The following is a 15,420-nucleotide window of genomic DNA, read 5'->3' as shown; positions in this document are numbered from 1 at the left end:
CCCCAGACAGTGCGCATTGCACTTATCATGTAGTTATACCCCCTCCCCTCCCCCACCCCCATCCCCCCGAGTCAGAACATTCAGTTTTAAGACGTTTTTCTACCTATTAGTCATTATCTTAAATTTCTTATATGCATATAATTTGGCATAAAATTTTTATAATAATTTATCAAAAGATAAATTTACACTTGCATCCAGTAATTCCACTTTTAGGAACACATACTAAGACAATACACCTAAGCCTAGACAAAAGACAAAGCATAAATATATCCACCATCACATGGTGTATAGGAAACAAGCATTGAAAACAACATTTAAAAGTAGAGTAAAGGTCAAATAGAATGTACTATATATGCCTGATTGATATTATAAATTAAAAAATTATATTTAGGATATTTTTATTACTAGTAGTAATGGTTATCATAAAATAATAAAAGAAAAAAGACAAAATTGCATACAAAATGAATAAGCTATATAAAAATGAGTTTTTTACAAATAGAGTTTCAAAAGAGTTAACAATGATTATTCATTAAAAGTTCTTTGTTTTCTATGCTTTTTATACTTAATTATTTTTCTGCAATGAATGTGACTTTTAGGAAAAAATGAGAAAAAAAGCATACTTTTAAAAGATTTTATTAAGCATTAATTCAGTAACAATATTGGAGTTATTTTGGTCTTGTGTTTGTGGAGGGTGGGCAGTTGAAAAGTTTGGTATAAGAATACTCTTGATCAAAACTTAACTTTTTAAAAATAGTAGATTCATAGAGACCACAATGCCTCCATTATCCTAGAAAAAGTAGAGATATAAGAGAACATGAATAATTGGGCTATTAGAGGTAAGATATAAATAGAACTAATCCTATTGTGAGAAATACCTTTATACAAGGGCTATGGACCTGTCATCCCCAAATGGGAAGATCTGTATTAGGGCCTCATTGCCTCAGCATAGATTCAGCAAGTAGTCGGCTGGCTGACACTGTGGTACAGGCAAGCCTCATCATAAACAGGGAAGGGTACGACTCAGAAAAACTGACTTTTTGGTGAGGAGGACAAATATACCAGATATACATAACATTTCCAATTATTTTATGTTATGCATGCATCAGAAGGAAATAGTCTCCACTCACTGAGCAGGTCCTTGAAGGAAATTAGAACTAAAAAATTTTCCAGCTGGCTGCCACTGAACTTGCCATTTTTGATACACCCATTATACTATGGCTGAAGTCAAATTACACCAGGGTTTCACTGAGGGCCACTAAGAAAAGGCAGATAACATGAGCCTCAGTAACTAATGGGCAGCCAACATTCCATCATTATCCTCCATTCTATGCAGACTCTCTGTACAGACTCTGAGCAGGGAATACCCACACCTACTTCTAGGATAGATTCATTTACCTGCGGTCCTTCTAATGAGTTTTAATTCCCAGGGAAGAGGTAGAAATATCGTGTCATGGATAGTCTTTCAATGGTCAGCATCTGGGTTAGTATATTTGGGGTCTCGAATGAATGTTGAACCTGAAGTAGTAAAGAAAGCCTTTAGAGATTGTCTAAAAGGAAAACCTGGACTCCTTTCTCAGGAGGGAGAAAATTCATAGTATGTATTAAGGCTATAGCTAAGTAGCATAAACAGAAGATATTTTTAGTTTTTCATCGGATATAGCACATACACAAATGAGTTAGCACCCTAAAAAGAATTCACTGGGTGAGCAAAGCTATCAGAATCATGTTATTGGGAAAGTCCACACAGGTTCTATGTAGTATTTCAGAACATTTTCTCTTAAAATAAACTTGGAGTACAGGAAGGAGCATTAAGATGACTTTAAGAGCTTTAGGATTCCCTACAAAAGTTTGCTAATGGTGCTACAAAGCTTTCTGGGGCATAAAATTAAAAAGGATATCCCTACCTTTTGAAAAATTTCCTCTAAATGATGACACCAAGATACTCTTTGAAGTAGTAGATAAGTTGGGAAATGAAGAGTGATCCATTTAGGTCAAGCCTCCAAGAAATATTATCTGCAAATAAAAGGTATCAAAATATTGGGGGATGTGGCCTCTGTATAAGTGTGGAAGACTCCCAGGGCCATATTTTTGGAACAAATTCTGATCTTAGTGCTTTCAGGAAAGAGCCAAAACCCAAAGCTGAAGAAAGATAGTAATTCAGGTTTCCGAATCAGGCCCAGAGAAAATCATCAAGGACCCTCAATCATAAATTCCCTCGACATTTTTAGTAGGCAAGACTAAAGTTATGGCTTCTAGGATCGCAAGTGGTAGAAAAGAGCAAAGTCATTTCAGCACTAACTACATAATAGGAAAAAAAAAAAAGAATCTGCCTCATGACATTCCTTGATTCTAGGCCTCCTCTTATGCAAACTTGTTTCATACCATAATGTTTTTCATTTACTGTTATGTTGTATAAAACATTTTTGAATGACTACTTGTCTTTAGCATGTCAATGTGATCAAGTCTCTTCCATCATTAAAAAAAATGAGTAATACTATTCTCATTCCCACTTTATCTTCACAATTCTCCTTTCTTTTTACAGTCAAATTTTCAAATTTGTCTACACTCACTATCCCATTTCCTCCTATCCTGCTCACTCCTGTCTGGTTTCTCCCTCCTACCTCTGACACCAGCTTTACTAAATGGCTCTCCCCAAGGTCACCATGTCTTCCAACTCAGTACAACTAATGGTCTTTCATCAGTCCTCACCTTCACCTGATCTCTCATTCCCATCATAAATTGCTTGGAAGTCCAACTTGCTTCATTGGTAATTCTGAGAACACATACTCCCGGTTCTTCTTATTCTCTGACTCTACTTTGTATGGCTAATGTTTTGCTGGCTAATGTTTCTATGTCGGATATTGAACTCTAGAGTTCCTCCAGCCTCAGCTTTAGAACACTTTCTGACGCTAATCTTAATTCCTAGGTGATTTCATATATTTTTAGCATATTAAATATTATTCTTAGGTCAGAATCTCCCAAAATTCTATCTCTAATGCAAGCAGATCTTTCCTCTGAAAAATACAGCTGTGCAACTCTATACTCTTCATTTAATCTTGAAATGTGCCAAAGGCATCCCAAACCTTCCCATGGGATATCCATTTTAATGACTGTACCACAATCACCTACTTGGACACTAGAGTCACCTTTATCATCCCTTCTGGTTCACCTACCATATCTACCAAACCACCAGCTCATGTTAATTTTATAAAGTAATTATTTCTTGGATTCAACAGCTAACCTCATCCCAAGACTATCATTATCACCTAGGGTTTATAATATTGCAAAGGTATCTTAACCTATCTCCCTATATCCACTTTTGCTGTACTATAATCCATTCCCTAGAGTGATCATTTAAAAATGAAAATCTTATCATTTCATTGCTTAAATATTACCAGAATTTCCTAGTACTATTAGTATGAAGGATCATATGAGGCCTCAGATGTTCTGGCCCCCCAGCCGCCTCCTGAGGTCCCTCCTGGCTGTGTGCTCCAGGCACCTGGCCCTCTCTTCTATACTCCTTTCTGTCTTCAGGTCCTCCATGCACACTGCTTTTCTTGCCTAGAATGTTCTTCTCCTTCCTTTGACCTGGTTAACTCCTTCGTTTTTCAAATGTGAGTACAAGGTTTTTTTTAAAGCTTTTATCACAATTGACGATCATTATTTATTTCAGTTATATTGTGCCTGTGTTTTTCCTCCCAATTAACTTCTGCCTTCCTGGCCTGACTATAAACTCCATAAGGTTCAATAACCATGTCTTCTTTAATTGTGCATGATATGCCCTGCACCTAGCCCAGTCCTAGCACACAATTATATATATTACAAAAAAGGGAAAGCAAGAATTTTGCATAGAGATAAACTGTATTCCTCAACTAAATTAAACAATCAAAATCAGGCCTTATATTGCTTTTTTAACTTCCTTTAACAGCTAAAAGTGTAGCACTCTTCTTTCAGATAAAATCTTATTAAAACTCCAATATATAAAATGAATAGAAGTGGAGTTATTCTAGTTGCAGGGTGGGAGTTGCCTACATGGCCTTTTTCCTCTTCCCTAGGCTAGACTCAAGAGAGTCCTCTGGTCCCTAGTACTCACATGCAGCCATGCACCAACAGCACTGGCATCAACACGGAGCTTTTTAGAAAGGCAGAATCTCAGGACCCACCTCAGACTACTGAATAAGAAGTCTACATTTTAATACCCTCCCTCCCAGTGATTTCTATGCACATTAAAGTGTGTATTTACTACACAAGAACACTTAGAACTGGGAATTATGCAAACTACGTTTTTAAAATTTCCCTTGTTATCTAAACCATTGATAGAACAATATTGTGGATGACTGTTAAAGAGATTTTCTACCGGATTGACCATGAATGATTAAGAATATTCTCTATTTCTACCTGGTACTATGAGTTTCCAGCCAAAGAAGGATAGATTATTAATCATTGGATGCACAATCCTAAAGGTAGGCATTTAAATGTTAACAAAGTTCCTAAGACTAGATTCAAAAAACAGGCTGAGAGGTTCTAGGTTACATGGTGCAAGCATAGTAGTTTCATTGGTTGGCTTGTTTAATTGCTAGTAGGTGATCTGGGGGCTGAATAGAGAAAAAATAATGCATTTCTGTGCTATATTTTAAAAACGAAACAAAAAACTCTTCATTATTTGTAGTTAGATTATTTCAAGTCAGGATCCTCACCAAATTTCTGCTCACTTTGAAAGCTTCTCCCAAATCAAGATTTATAGCTTCCTAATCATGAAAATCTCACTATTCTAAATCTCTCCTCCACCTAAAATATACCACCACTGGAGAAGAAATGCTCCTATCCGTGACATGATCATATTCAAGCCTGTTATCTAGAGACTAATAAATGATTTAGAAATTCTCCCCTCTGAACTCACTTACGTGGTGTTGAAGATTTGAAAGCAATGAAGTCCTTCTCCACGTGGGCCTCTGTAATAGCGTCATTCCAGACACAGCGCCGCTGCAGGACCTGGCCATGTGTATCTGCAGGAGCTTCTCCCGAGTCAGCTGCCACCCAAACCATCCCGATACCTCCTGGGAGAGATGTCACGTCTTATGGAAGATGTGATATTTACACACACAGGCACACATGTACACATACATACAGCATGTCTCTTTTACCATTATACCTTTACTTTAGTGCTGCGGTCCCCAACCTCTGGGCTGCAGACCTGTACCAGCCCATGGCCTGTTAGGAATGGGCGGCAGAGCAGGAGGTGAGGGGTGGCCCAGGGAGCGAAGTTTCATCTGTATTTACAGCCACTCCCCATTGCTAGCATCACTGCCCAAGCTCTGCCTCCCACCCCACCTCCCTGTCTGTGGAAAAACTGTCTTTCATGAAACCTATCCTTGATTCCAAAAAGGTTGGGGACTACTGCAGTACATTTAATGGCGTTCATTAAAAATGTAAGCATCTTACTATTAGAAAAACTACACTGACAGGGAACAATACAGAGACCACCTAAGTTTAGAATAACCATGTTGACAACATAGTCCCCATTGTTTGGGACATTTCTCATTATTCTAGGCTACTTCTCATTTCTTAAAAGAAATGGTATAGACAATATGTTGTTTTTTTTTTTTCTGGGCTGGATGGACCTAAAAGTGATACTAAAATGTTGTTTCCTTCACCCATCCCTGGGAAAATTATGGCTAAACACCAGGCCAATAGCAGAAAAAGTATCTGAGGGTGTATTTCTATTCTCAAGCTTTCTGTTCACCCAATTTATAATTATGCTGGCCTGTTCTGTATGAACTTTGGAGGCAAAATGGACAAGCCTGAGGCAAATCTAGATGGATCCCCATCTCCTTTGGATCCCCAAATCGAGACTTACAACTTTCTAGTGCGAGACTCACTGCCTCGGCAGGCCTGCATGATGATGGCCTTGGGTTTGTCTTTCAGACTCTGGCAGTTACGGTTGTTGAAAATTGTGAAGATGATGTCATCCGGAAGAACATCTGGCTCAGGGATTCTGTGCTTTATCCCACAGATTCCGTCCAGGATGCCGTGTGACATAAATACCAGGAATGTGCTATCTGAGGACTGGTGCTCTTGCCGGGCAGCAAACTCCTTTAGTTCTGTTTCCATTTGCTAAAAGAGATTCTAGGGTCACTATCGAGGAACTCTCCGTACATAGTTTGTACTCAAATAGCAGATGAAGTTCACAAAAATGAACTGGCACTGAGGAATCAGGTGATTTGGACTAAATGGAATTACAAGAGAAATAGCATTGTGACATAAAACCAGAACATTTAGATGTATAGAATATGAAAGTTAGTAGGGTTTTCATGTAGCATCTAGCCCAGTGGTTTTCAACAGAACCTTAGATTTCTGAAGACGCTGAGAGATGGAGTAAAATGAAGGGTGAGTGAGATGGCAAGATGCCAATCGGACCATGTTGCTTTAATCTGTTTTACAGTGAGTTCCTATAAGATTTTTAAAAATAGAGAGAGAGGGAGAGAGACAGAAACAGATACTTTTCTATTTACAAAAATTAGAAACACCAAATTCCTTCACCTGAACAGCAGAAAGTTAGGTTTAAAATGGTTTGTCTAAAGTCACCCAGAGCAGAGATAAAACCAAAACTTTTTCTTGCTATGTATGTGTGTGATTTTTTTTTTTAGCCATATACCTGCCTTTGCATTTAGACACATGATACTGATATTATAAAACCCTCACAAGCTCATTCCATAGGTATCAGGCAATTTCGGTCTCCAGGGCTTTTGTCTAGGCCAGACCGTCAAGTAATAGACATCTTCCACATTGAGAACTTCAGAAAGGCCCTACATTTCTAATAAAATACAGCTATATAGAATTTCTCTAAATCTTTGCTATGAGACTTTGCATTGAAGAAGGGTGAAATACAGGAGATTCTACTCTGGAGCAAATATAATTCCTGTAATATCATATATTTTGTTCTTGCTGCTGCCAAGAAAGATGTTGAAAACTGTTTAAAAGGTAAAGAAGTTTGCCTCTCTCTCTGGGGCCATTACCTGAGCTGTGAGATTCTCTTTTACAATCACTGAGTAGCCAAGGTTTTCTAGCAGGTCTTGCATCCCCAAAAGGTCAATTTCAGAACCATATCGATTAGGTAGATAGGTGAATTCTTTGTTGCAGATGATGAGGGCCAGGCGTGTTTGGCCTTCCTTCTCCATCACTGGATATATCTACAATTAACAGACACAGAATGATTTGCCCCAGGACCCTCCCTTTTGCCTCCAAAGTTCATACAGAACAGACCAGCATAATTATAGAGTGGATGAACAGAAAGCTTGGGAATAGAAATATACCCTCATGAGGAAAGAGACAAAATCCCAGACTGAAAATATGTACTAGATCTGAGTGTTCACTCTAGGAATTTGGCTTTGGTTAGGTGGTGGAGAGGAGGTTAGTGTGTGTTCCAGGATGGGATTGAAGAAACAGGAAAGGTAATGTGAAGACCACTTGATTAGATAACATCTTAGGCCCTTTGTCCTGATCTTAAGGCATTTGTGACAAGGAACTAAAATGTTCTAGTGAGTCTCCAATGTCTTGTCTGAATGGCCAATCTTGTGTCTCCCTATTCCAAAGCATATCACCTCATCTGCCTTTTTTGTCTTCAGTTTATGAAAATGATCACGAGGGCAAAGCTTCAACTTGTTGAGTTGGACACACTGGGTTTCCTGAGGAGCTAAAAGAGAGAGAGAAAAAAAAAAGAAGCAATAATACCTGCTGGCTTGCAATCATGCAAATCTTTTGGCTGGGCTATCATTACTCAGGAATGCATACTGCCATTATATTGAAAAGTTTAATTAAATTAGAAAATTATTTCATATCAAAAAAATGGGCAGCTGCCTTTTTCTTTCTGCTTCTTACTGACCCCACCATAATTTTCTATGTTTTTGTTAGTGCTCACAGCATTGACTAATCATTCAGATCCAACACATTAGAGTAACATAAACACAGAATCTCAGATTTGGAAGGAAGCCTAATGTTCATCGAGCCTAGTCAAATCATTACTCAGATATTTGAACACCACTTACAATATCTCTGTTATAACCACTCTCTCCATTTATTGGGAAGTTACATATTCGAAGGCATTCGTGGACAGTTCTTTGTATCATAAAGTCTGCATATTCTAGGCATTGGTTTGTATTTCCTGCATCAAAACCATACAGAAAACATCTAATACCTTTCCTGATAAGAGCCCCATGAATTCTTCCATGACTTCATTATGACTTTCCCTATGTTTCTATTCTTTTATGTAAATACCCCCATATAAAAAATTATTGTGTTTATTAATTATGTTTATTGTACTGGAAGCTGAATTAGGATAGGGTAGATGTCTTTCATCTTTGTATTCCCAGTATCTAGAATGGTATCTGGCAAGATTAAAAGTTTATAACTGCTGTTAATGAAAGGATATCTTCAAATACTTGAAAATAGCTACCAGGTACCCCCTGGTTCTTGTGTTTTCCCTTAGGGCAACAAGACTTGTTATAATATTTTTACATAAGAAGTATTTAATCTTTTAATCACAAAATCTATAAATTTACCCACATCTCTACTCACCTGTTCTACTCTCCCTCCTACTATTATACAAAGAAAGATGTGCCCTTCCTCCTGTCTATCTAAGAGAAATGCCTCTACTTATGCTCTGAATTCCATCCCCTATCACCTACAGGATTTTACTCAGGAATTTATTCATCTCCATGTTCGACATCATCGATTTTCTACTCTCTCACTACCATGTTATCCCCATTGGCATTTCGGCCTTCCTTAATACCAGTCATGCTTTAAAAACTCTCCCTGTGGTCCTGTCTCCTCTCCAGCTACTGTCACATTTCTCTGCTTCACTTCTTACACAATTCGTTAAAACCATTGTCTATTTTCACTATTTCCATCTTGTTTTCCTTGCGTGCAATCCAATCTGGCTGTTATTCTCACCACTTAAATAAAATATGTGTTACCAAGGCTACCACTGCCCATCTGTTGCTTTCTTAGCATTTCACATGGTTGCACACATCCTCCTTCTTGAAGACATTTTCTAGGCTTCTGGGATGCTGCATTTTCCAGCCATGCTTCCTAAATTCCTCTGTCTTCATTGCTGGTTCTTCTTCTGCCATCTCTCCAAAGATCAGATTGTTCTATACTGAACTCTGTTATTCTCTATTAGCACTTTCGCCCAGGTGGCATCTTCTAGCCTCATCATCTTAAATACTGTCCACATGCTAATGAATCCCAAGATTTATTCCCAGCCCTGATTGTGAACTCTTCAGTTGAATATCCACCTGCCTATTCAATGTCTACCCTTGAAGGTAACACGCTTCAAACTAAATGTATAAAGCAGGACTCCTGATATTCATCCACTCCTAGAAATCTGTTTCTCCTGTACACCAGTTTCCTCCAACTCAGTAAATGGTACCATTCACCTAGTTGCCGAGTCAAAAATCTAGTGTCATCCTTGATTCCTTTCTCTTTTTCATATCCAATGTTCAATCCATTAATTAGTTTCCATTGATTCTGCCTCCAAAATAGATCCCAAATTTAACCACTTGTCATCATCTCTTTTGCTATAACCCCAGTTTAAAAGCTGTTATCTCCTAACTGAAATATTTAAACAGCTTTCAACTGGCCTTTCTGATCCTACACTTATCCTGTCACTCCTCTTCTTAAAAACTTCTAAGGGAGTATAAATGAAGGCAAAATTCATCATTTATAAATTTTTTGCTGTAGACATCAGGTCATGTCCTTGCAGTTGCAATTTACTTGGCTGTATTGGCATGTAATGATTTCAACATTGACAGGGAGATAGATGCAAGAATTGGCCGGGCGCGGTGGCTCACGCCTGTAATCCTAGCTCTGGGAGGCCGAGGCGGGTGGATCGCTCGAGGTCAGGAGTTCGAGACCAGCCTGAGCAAGAGTGAGACCCCGTCTCTACTAAAAATAGAAAGAAATTATCTGGCCAACTAAAAATATATATACAAAAAAAATTAGCCGGGCATGGTTGCTCATGCCTGTAGTCCCAGCTACTCGGGAGGCTGAGGCAGTAGGATCGCTTAAGCCCAGGAGTCTGAGGTTGCTGTGAGCTAGGCTGACGCCACGGCACTCACTCTAGCCCGGGCAACAAAGTGAGACTCTGTCTCAAAAAAAAAAAAAAAAAAAAAAGATGCAAGAATTGACAGTGTGGTGGGATAAAAGTAAATGCAAGGAGAGAGAAAGAGCAGAGGGAAAGAGGGAAAAAACAGAGAAAGGAGAAATAGATGTCAATGGGAAAGAAAATAGAACAGATGGGAAGAAAGGGAAAAAGAGAATGAGGCAGAGAAAGAAAAGTGGGAGATTAAAAGTTCTCTTTCACCTGAACGGCTGATGAAAAGATTCTCAGCTGGAACCACCTCATTTACATTTTGCTAAAAGGGAGTGCCAAATTCATAACCAGAGAGGATAATTTCTTATTTTTCTCACTGCTTTTGTTTGTATAATGTCAATTTATTGTAGAGCTAAGATTAGAAACTTAGCTTGCATGAAAGCATTCTTTAATACGTATACCAGCTTTAAGCACTTGTTTTAGTGATGGATGTTAACCGTAGATGGCTGGGCTGAGCAGAGGCTGTGTGACATGCCTGGAATGTGTAACGATTGCCAACTATAATAAAACAGTTGCCTTTAAAAAAAACTCGAAGGCTTTCTATTGCAATTGCAATCCAAATTCTTTTCCACTGGTTAAAAGGCCCTAAGTAGTATGGCCTGGGTCTGACTCCTAAACAGCTCCTGCTATGACACTGCCTCTAATTTCCCACTCTCCAGTAACATTGGCCCCGACCCTCTTAACAGAACAAAACCATTTCTGTCTGATAGTCCTTGCTCTCATTTCCCCTTTCTGTAGAACTCTTTTGCCTTAGAGTTTGGCACAACTCCTTTCCCACAGTTCGGGTGTGCACTGAAATAGCACCTCCATGGAGAGGTCACAGCTAAGCAGCCTGTCACTTGTTTCCCCTTGATCAATCCCGCCCCACCCCCACCCTCCCCAACATTTCTTTCTATGGCCTAATCCTCTTTTCTCTTATACATTCTCTGAAATTATAGCATTTATTTTTATTTTTTTACATGTTTATTATATATCTACCCCCACTAACTATACTGTGAACTCCACGAGAGCAAGATCTTTATCTATCTTGCTTACTGCTATAAACCCAGTAATTAAAACAACATACAATAGGTTTCCAATTAGTATATGCTGAATGGATATAACCATGAAAAAAGATTATAAGGTTCTCATTCCTTGTAAAGCTTTTTCAAAACTTGAAAATACGGTACTTAGAAGACAACGTTACCTCTACCCCCCCTTACCAGACTGACTACAGTTTTTTAATGTTGCCCAGTAATTCATCAGTTTCCTCAGTGACCACGTAGTGTGTGTGACTCCTACTGAGTTGTTTTGTTTTTTTCTTTTTTTCTTTTGCATGTGCTTTGCTTAACCGCATCCTTATTCTGTTTTGTGCAGTTCGCAGTTTCTTATATCTTTGTCTTTTTATAAGTTATTTTAAAGATATTATTAAACCGATTTAAAAATATGAGTTTGATGCTGGGCGCGGTGGCTCATGCCTATAATCCTAGCACTCTGGGAGGCCGAGGCGGGACGATCGCTCAAGGTCAGGAGTTCGAGACCTGAGTAAGAGGAAGACCCTGTTTCTACTAAAAAAAAAAATAGAAAAAATTGATCTGTACAGCTAAAAATATATATAGAAAAAAAAATTAGCTGGGCATGGTGGCACATGTCTGTAGTCCAAGCTACTCAGGAGGCTGAGGCAAAAGGATTGCTTGAGCCCAGGAGTTTGAGGTTGCTGTGAGCTAAGCTGACACCATGGCACTCTAGCCCAGGCAACAGAGCGAGACTCTGTCTCAAAAAAAAAAAAAAAAGTCTGAGAAAGGTGAGGATATTTACATCAGAGCACATAGTCTGTGGCAGTGATGGTGTCAACATATATAGATTTCCTGGCCTTTACTCCAGTTCTCTTTCTACTACTCCATAGCAAAGGGCCTTTCTAAAATCTGCCTTAGCTCAAATAATGTCATTATGTGTCCATAAATAGAAATTACCTGTCAGTGCTAGAATTGATGCCTGAGCCAATCCAGCACTCTGCTCAGTTTCTTCATCTTCACCTGCATTTCTGGATCCTAAGGAGAATTGAAGGGCAAGGATATAAGTGCTAACCTTACTTTTGAGGGACTTTGTTAGAAGCAGAGGGGAGAGATAAGCTTGCCATGCTGTCTGAACCTCAGTGCAGTGGTCTTTCCACTATAACATACCACCCCCCAGTAGAGCTGTCTTACTCCAAATGGTTTTTGGAGGATTCTTATGAACCACTTGGTTTGGTGGCAATTTACCTGTTGGAGAGACAGCCATTGCCAGGGCTGATGCACGCTTTTTTTCATCTCTACTTTCTTCACTTTCTTCTTCAGATTCTGAGGTGGAATGAACAAAAAGTTAAGAATCAATGCTCTACTCTAAAGGTCATTTCCAAAGATGAAAATTGACCAAGAACACAGGTTTCCTAGATCTTTACTGGGATACCTTCTCATGTCAACAAAGGTCTAAGAGTTTTTTATTGTGATCTGGGGTTTGGAGGCAGTTACCTGTCGAAGAGGAAGACGATGCAGAGTTTTCCTGAGATTCATCATCCTCACTTTCAGAAGGATATGCTGAAATAATATGAAAAACAGATTTGTTAACAGAACTAAGTTTCTAGAACATGCCTACTTCCAGCTCTTCCCCTTGCACTGGTGAGTAAATGACTGTGCTTAGCTTGGGACTACTCTATGAAGCATGGAGATTTGGCCCATTCTCTAAGCTCCAAGTTTGTTTCAGAGAACTGTAGCCTTCTGCTAAGTGAAAAGGGAGGCAGAGTTTCTATGAAACAAAAAAGAGCTTGTTATCTTTCTGCTTACATGATTCAAGGAATAATCAAAATTTTTAATCAAGGTTTTTCTCCAATAGCATTTTTCATTCTGAGGAAGGAAAGTACATTGTGTATAAAAGTTAGACAGTCTTTCCACAACAAAAATAATTCTAGAGGGATGTTGTAAGAATTGGAAATATGCTCATTTACATACTGTAGTCCCGAGTAGGGGTCAGCAAACTATGGCCTGCAGGTCAAACTCAACTGGACACCTGTTTTTGTAAATAGAGTTTTACTGAAGTACATCAACACTTACTGTGTACTTATTGTCTATTGCTGCTTTCATGCAACAGTAGCAGGTTTGAGTCATGACAGAGACCACATGGTCCGCAAAGCTTGATATATTTACTACTTTTCAAAGAAAAATTGTGCCAATTCACACTCTAGAGAGAAAGAAACACCTATGTTCCATTAACTCTCAAATTACTTATGCCCTCTTTTAGTAGAAATATTGATTTCCAGACATTTCTTTCTGGGGTTAAGCCATAGCTAAGCAGAGGAATGATTGGGAATGACTATGGAGTCCACATCATATAACCAGAGAAGCCCAGAATAGGTAAAGGCAATCACTTAATTTAATAAGGCTCCAGAGCCTTTCATTCATTTAACAAATATTTACTGAGCACCTATGATGTCTCAGATGTTATTTCTATGTGATAGGGATACATTCATGAATAAAATAGACAAAGATCCCTGCCTCATGGAGTTTATATCTCAGCAAAGGGAGACATAACAACATAATGAAAAAGCAAATTTTATAAAGTGATTGAGGGTAATAACTGTTAAAGAAAAAAGAAAATATTAATATGTAGCAGTGTAAAAGTAATTGGGGTAGATCAGGGTATATTTTGGTGGTAAATAAGACAGATAGTCATGAAGGTTTTAGAGATGGGGATTGTTTATTCTCCACTTGCAAACAGGAGAAATAAAGAAGAAAGAAAATCGCATAATGACAGTTGAGAAAGAAGGAGTTATTAGCCCTTTGGCCAGCCATTACTACTCACTTAAACTCAGTGGTATCTTTTGCTTGAAGAGGCGGTCCATAAATATTTTGCCTGCCATTTGAGTTTTCTCAGTGATATCATCAACCAGGTTTTCAGCGTTGTTCATGATGAAGTTCACACCATCTCCTAATTTGCATAACTCATCTCTGTTTAACACACTATTTTCTATCAAGTCATCAAAAATGCCATCAAGCACATTCCTGGCCATCAACTTCACCTTGTTGACTGGGTCTTCTTTGGGTGGTCCCTTGGCTGTGAGAATGACAGGATCTTAGATATGGACAGAACCTTTGATGTCCCATTCTAGGCTTGTAGTCCTCAAATTTTAGTGTGCGTTAGCATCACCTGGAAGGCCTAATCAGCAGAATTTCCTGTACCCCATTCCCTGAAATTCTGATTTGATAGGTCAGAATGGGGCCTATGAACTTTTGTGAACTCTACCAATTTCTCAGGTAATGCCAAAACCACTGTTTCAAGGACCAAACTTTGTGTAACGCCTATCTTGTCCAACCTTCTTTTTTACAAATGGGGAAAAAAGTTTAGAGAAATGAAACAATTTTACTAAAGAACTGAGTGATAGCTGACTTAGTTTAGTCCTTGTATCACTTGTGATCCCTTCACTTGTTTCATTTTTATCAATAACTAGTTTAAAAAGACATATTCCATATGGACAGCAGTCAAATATAAACACATTACACTTGCAAAATATACATTTTTGTTTCTATTTGTCAGGGGCCAGCTCAGTTATGCAGAGAGTTAGAGCACAGATTGCAGCTGATTCATTTGCTGCTGAAAATGAAAGGTCATACAGAGAACAGAATACGAAGGAAATGCAAGTTACTCTACTCAACTACAGAGCTCCTCACTCTGACAATAGAACATCCATAAAATGGGTGAGAATTTCTGAGTTAAATTTCAATATGACTTAAAAGAAAAGCCTAAAAATCATAGGGAAAGTTTAAGAACATAGATCCGGATTTGTTACATTTGTCTTTCCTTCAAGAAGCTGCTACATATTAACTACAATACTTTATTTGCATGCTCATTGCAGTACTCCCATATCTTCCTCTGTCCCCAGGGTAAAATAGTTGTATCTCTTGAGAACCCCCTCCACACCTTTCTCCTGAACTGTAACTCCCTCAAAATACAGTCATAAACAGAAAAACTGGAGCTACTCACCAGCCATGACTGCTCTCAGTCCCTGGGGCAGAAGATCTGAAAGTGAAAGCTGTCTCCACAGCCCTCTTCCTCTCTTCTCAGTGGACCAATTTGTTTACACTGCCTATGTGGGAAACTGCAGAGATTCAAACTCTCTTGTTCTTTGCCAAAAGAGAATCAGAATCCCTCCCCTAATATGTAACTACATTCCTTTGGAAAACAGGAAGCAAAACGTGTCTTTTCTCTTTGATACAACAAAGTTATCACAATGAAAGCATACACATTCAAATGCAAGT

General features: G+C 38.6%; 1 protein-coding gene across 1 annotated transcript; it reads right to left on the bottom strand.

Moving 5' to 3' along the window:
• Positions 1-801: 801 nt before the first annotated feature.
• LOC123641788 (inactive caspase-12-like) lies at positions 802-15,176 on the bottom strand. The gene is given in 9 exon segments (XM_045556726.1): positions 802-1,515; positions 1,905-1,939; positions 1,942-2,013; positions 4,905-5,057; positions 5,880-6,114; positions 7,017-7,148; positions 7,150-7,190; positions 13,967-14,218; positions 15,146-15,176. Coding segments are annotated over 9 exon segments (1,026 nt in total). The 5' UTR covers positions 15,153-15,176; the 3' UTR covers positions 802-1,416.
• Positions 15,177-15,420: the final 244 nt, after the last annotated feature.

The sequence above is a fragment of the Lemur catta genome, chromosome 7 (genome assembly GCF_020740605.2).
Source record: "Lemur catta isolate mLemCat1 chromosome 7, mLemCat1.pri, whole genome shotgun sequence".
NCBI classification, from domain to species: Eukaryota; Metazoa; Chordata; class Mammalia; order Primates; family Lemuridae; genus Lemur; species Lemur catta.
This window is presented reverse-complemented; position numbering and strand designations above follow the sequence as displayed.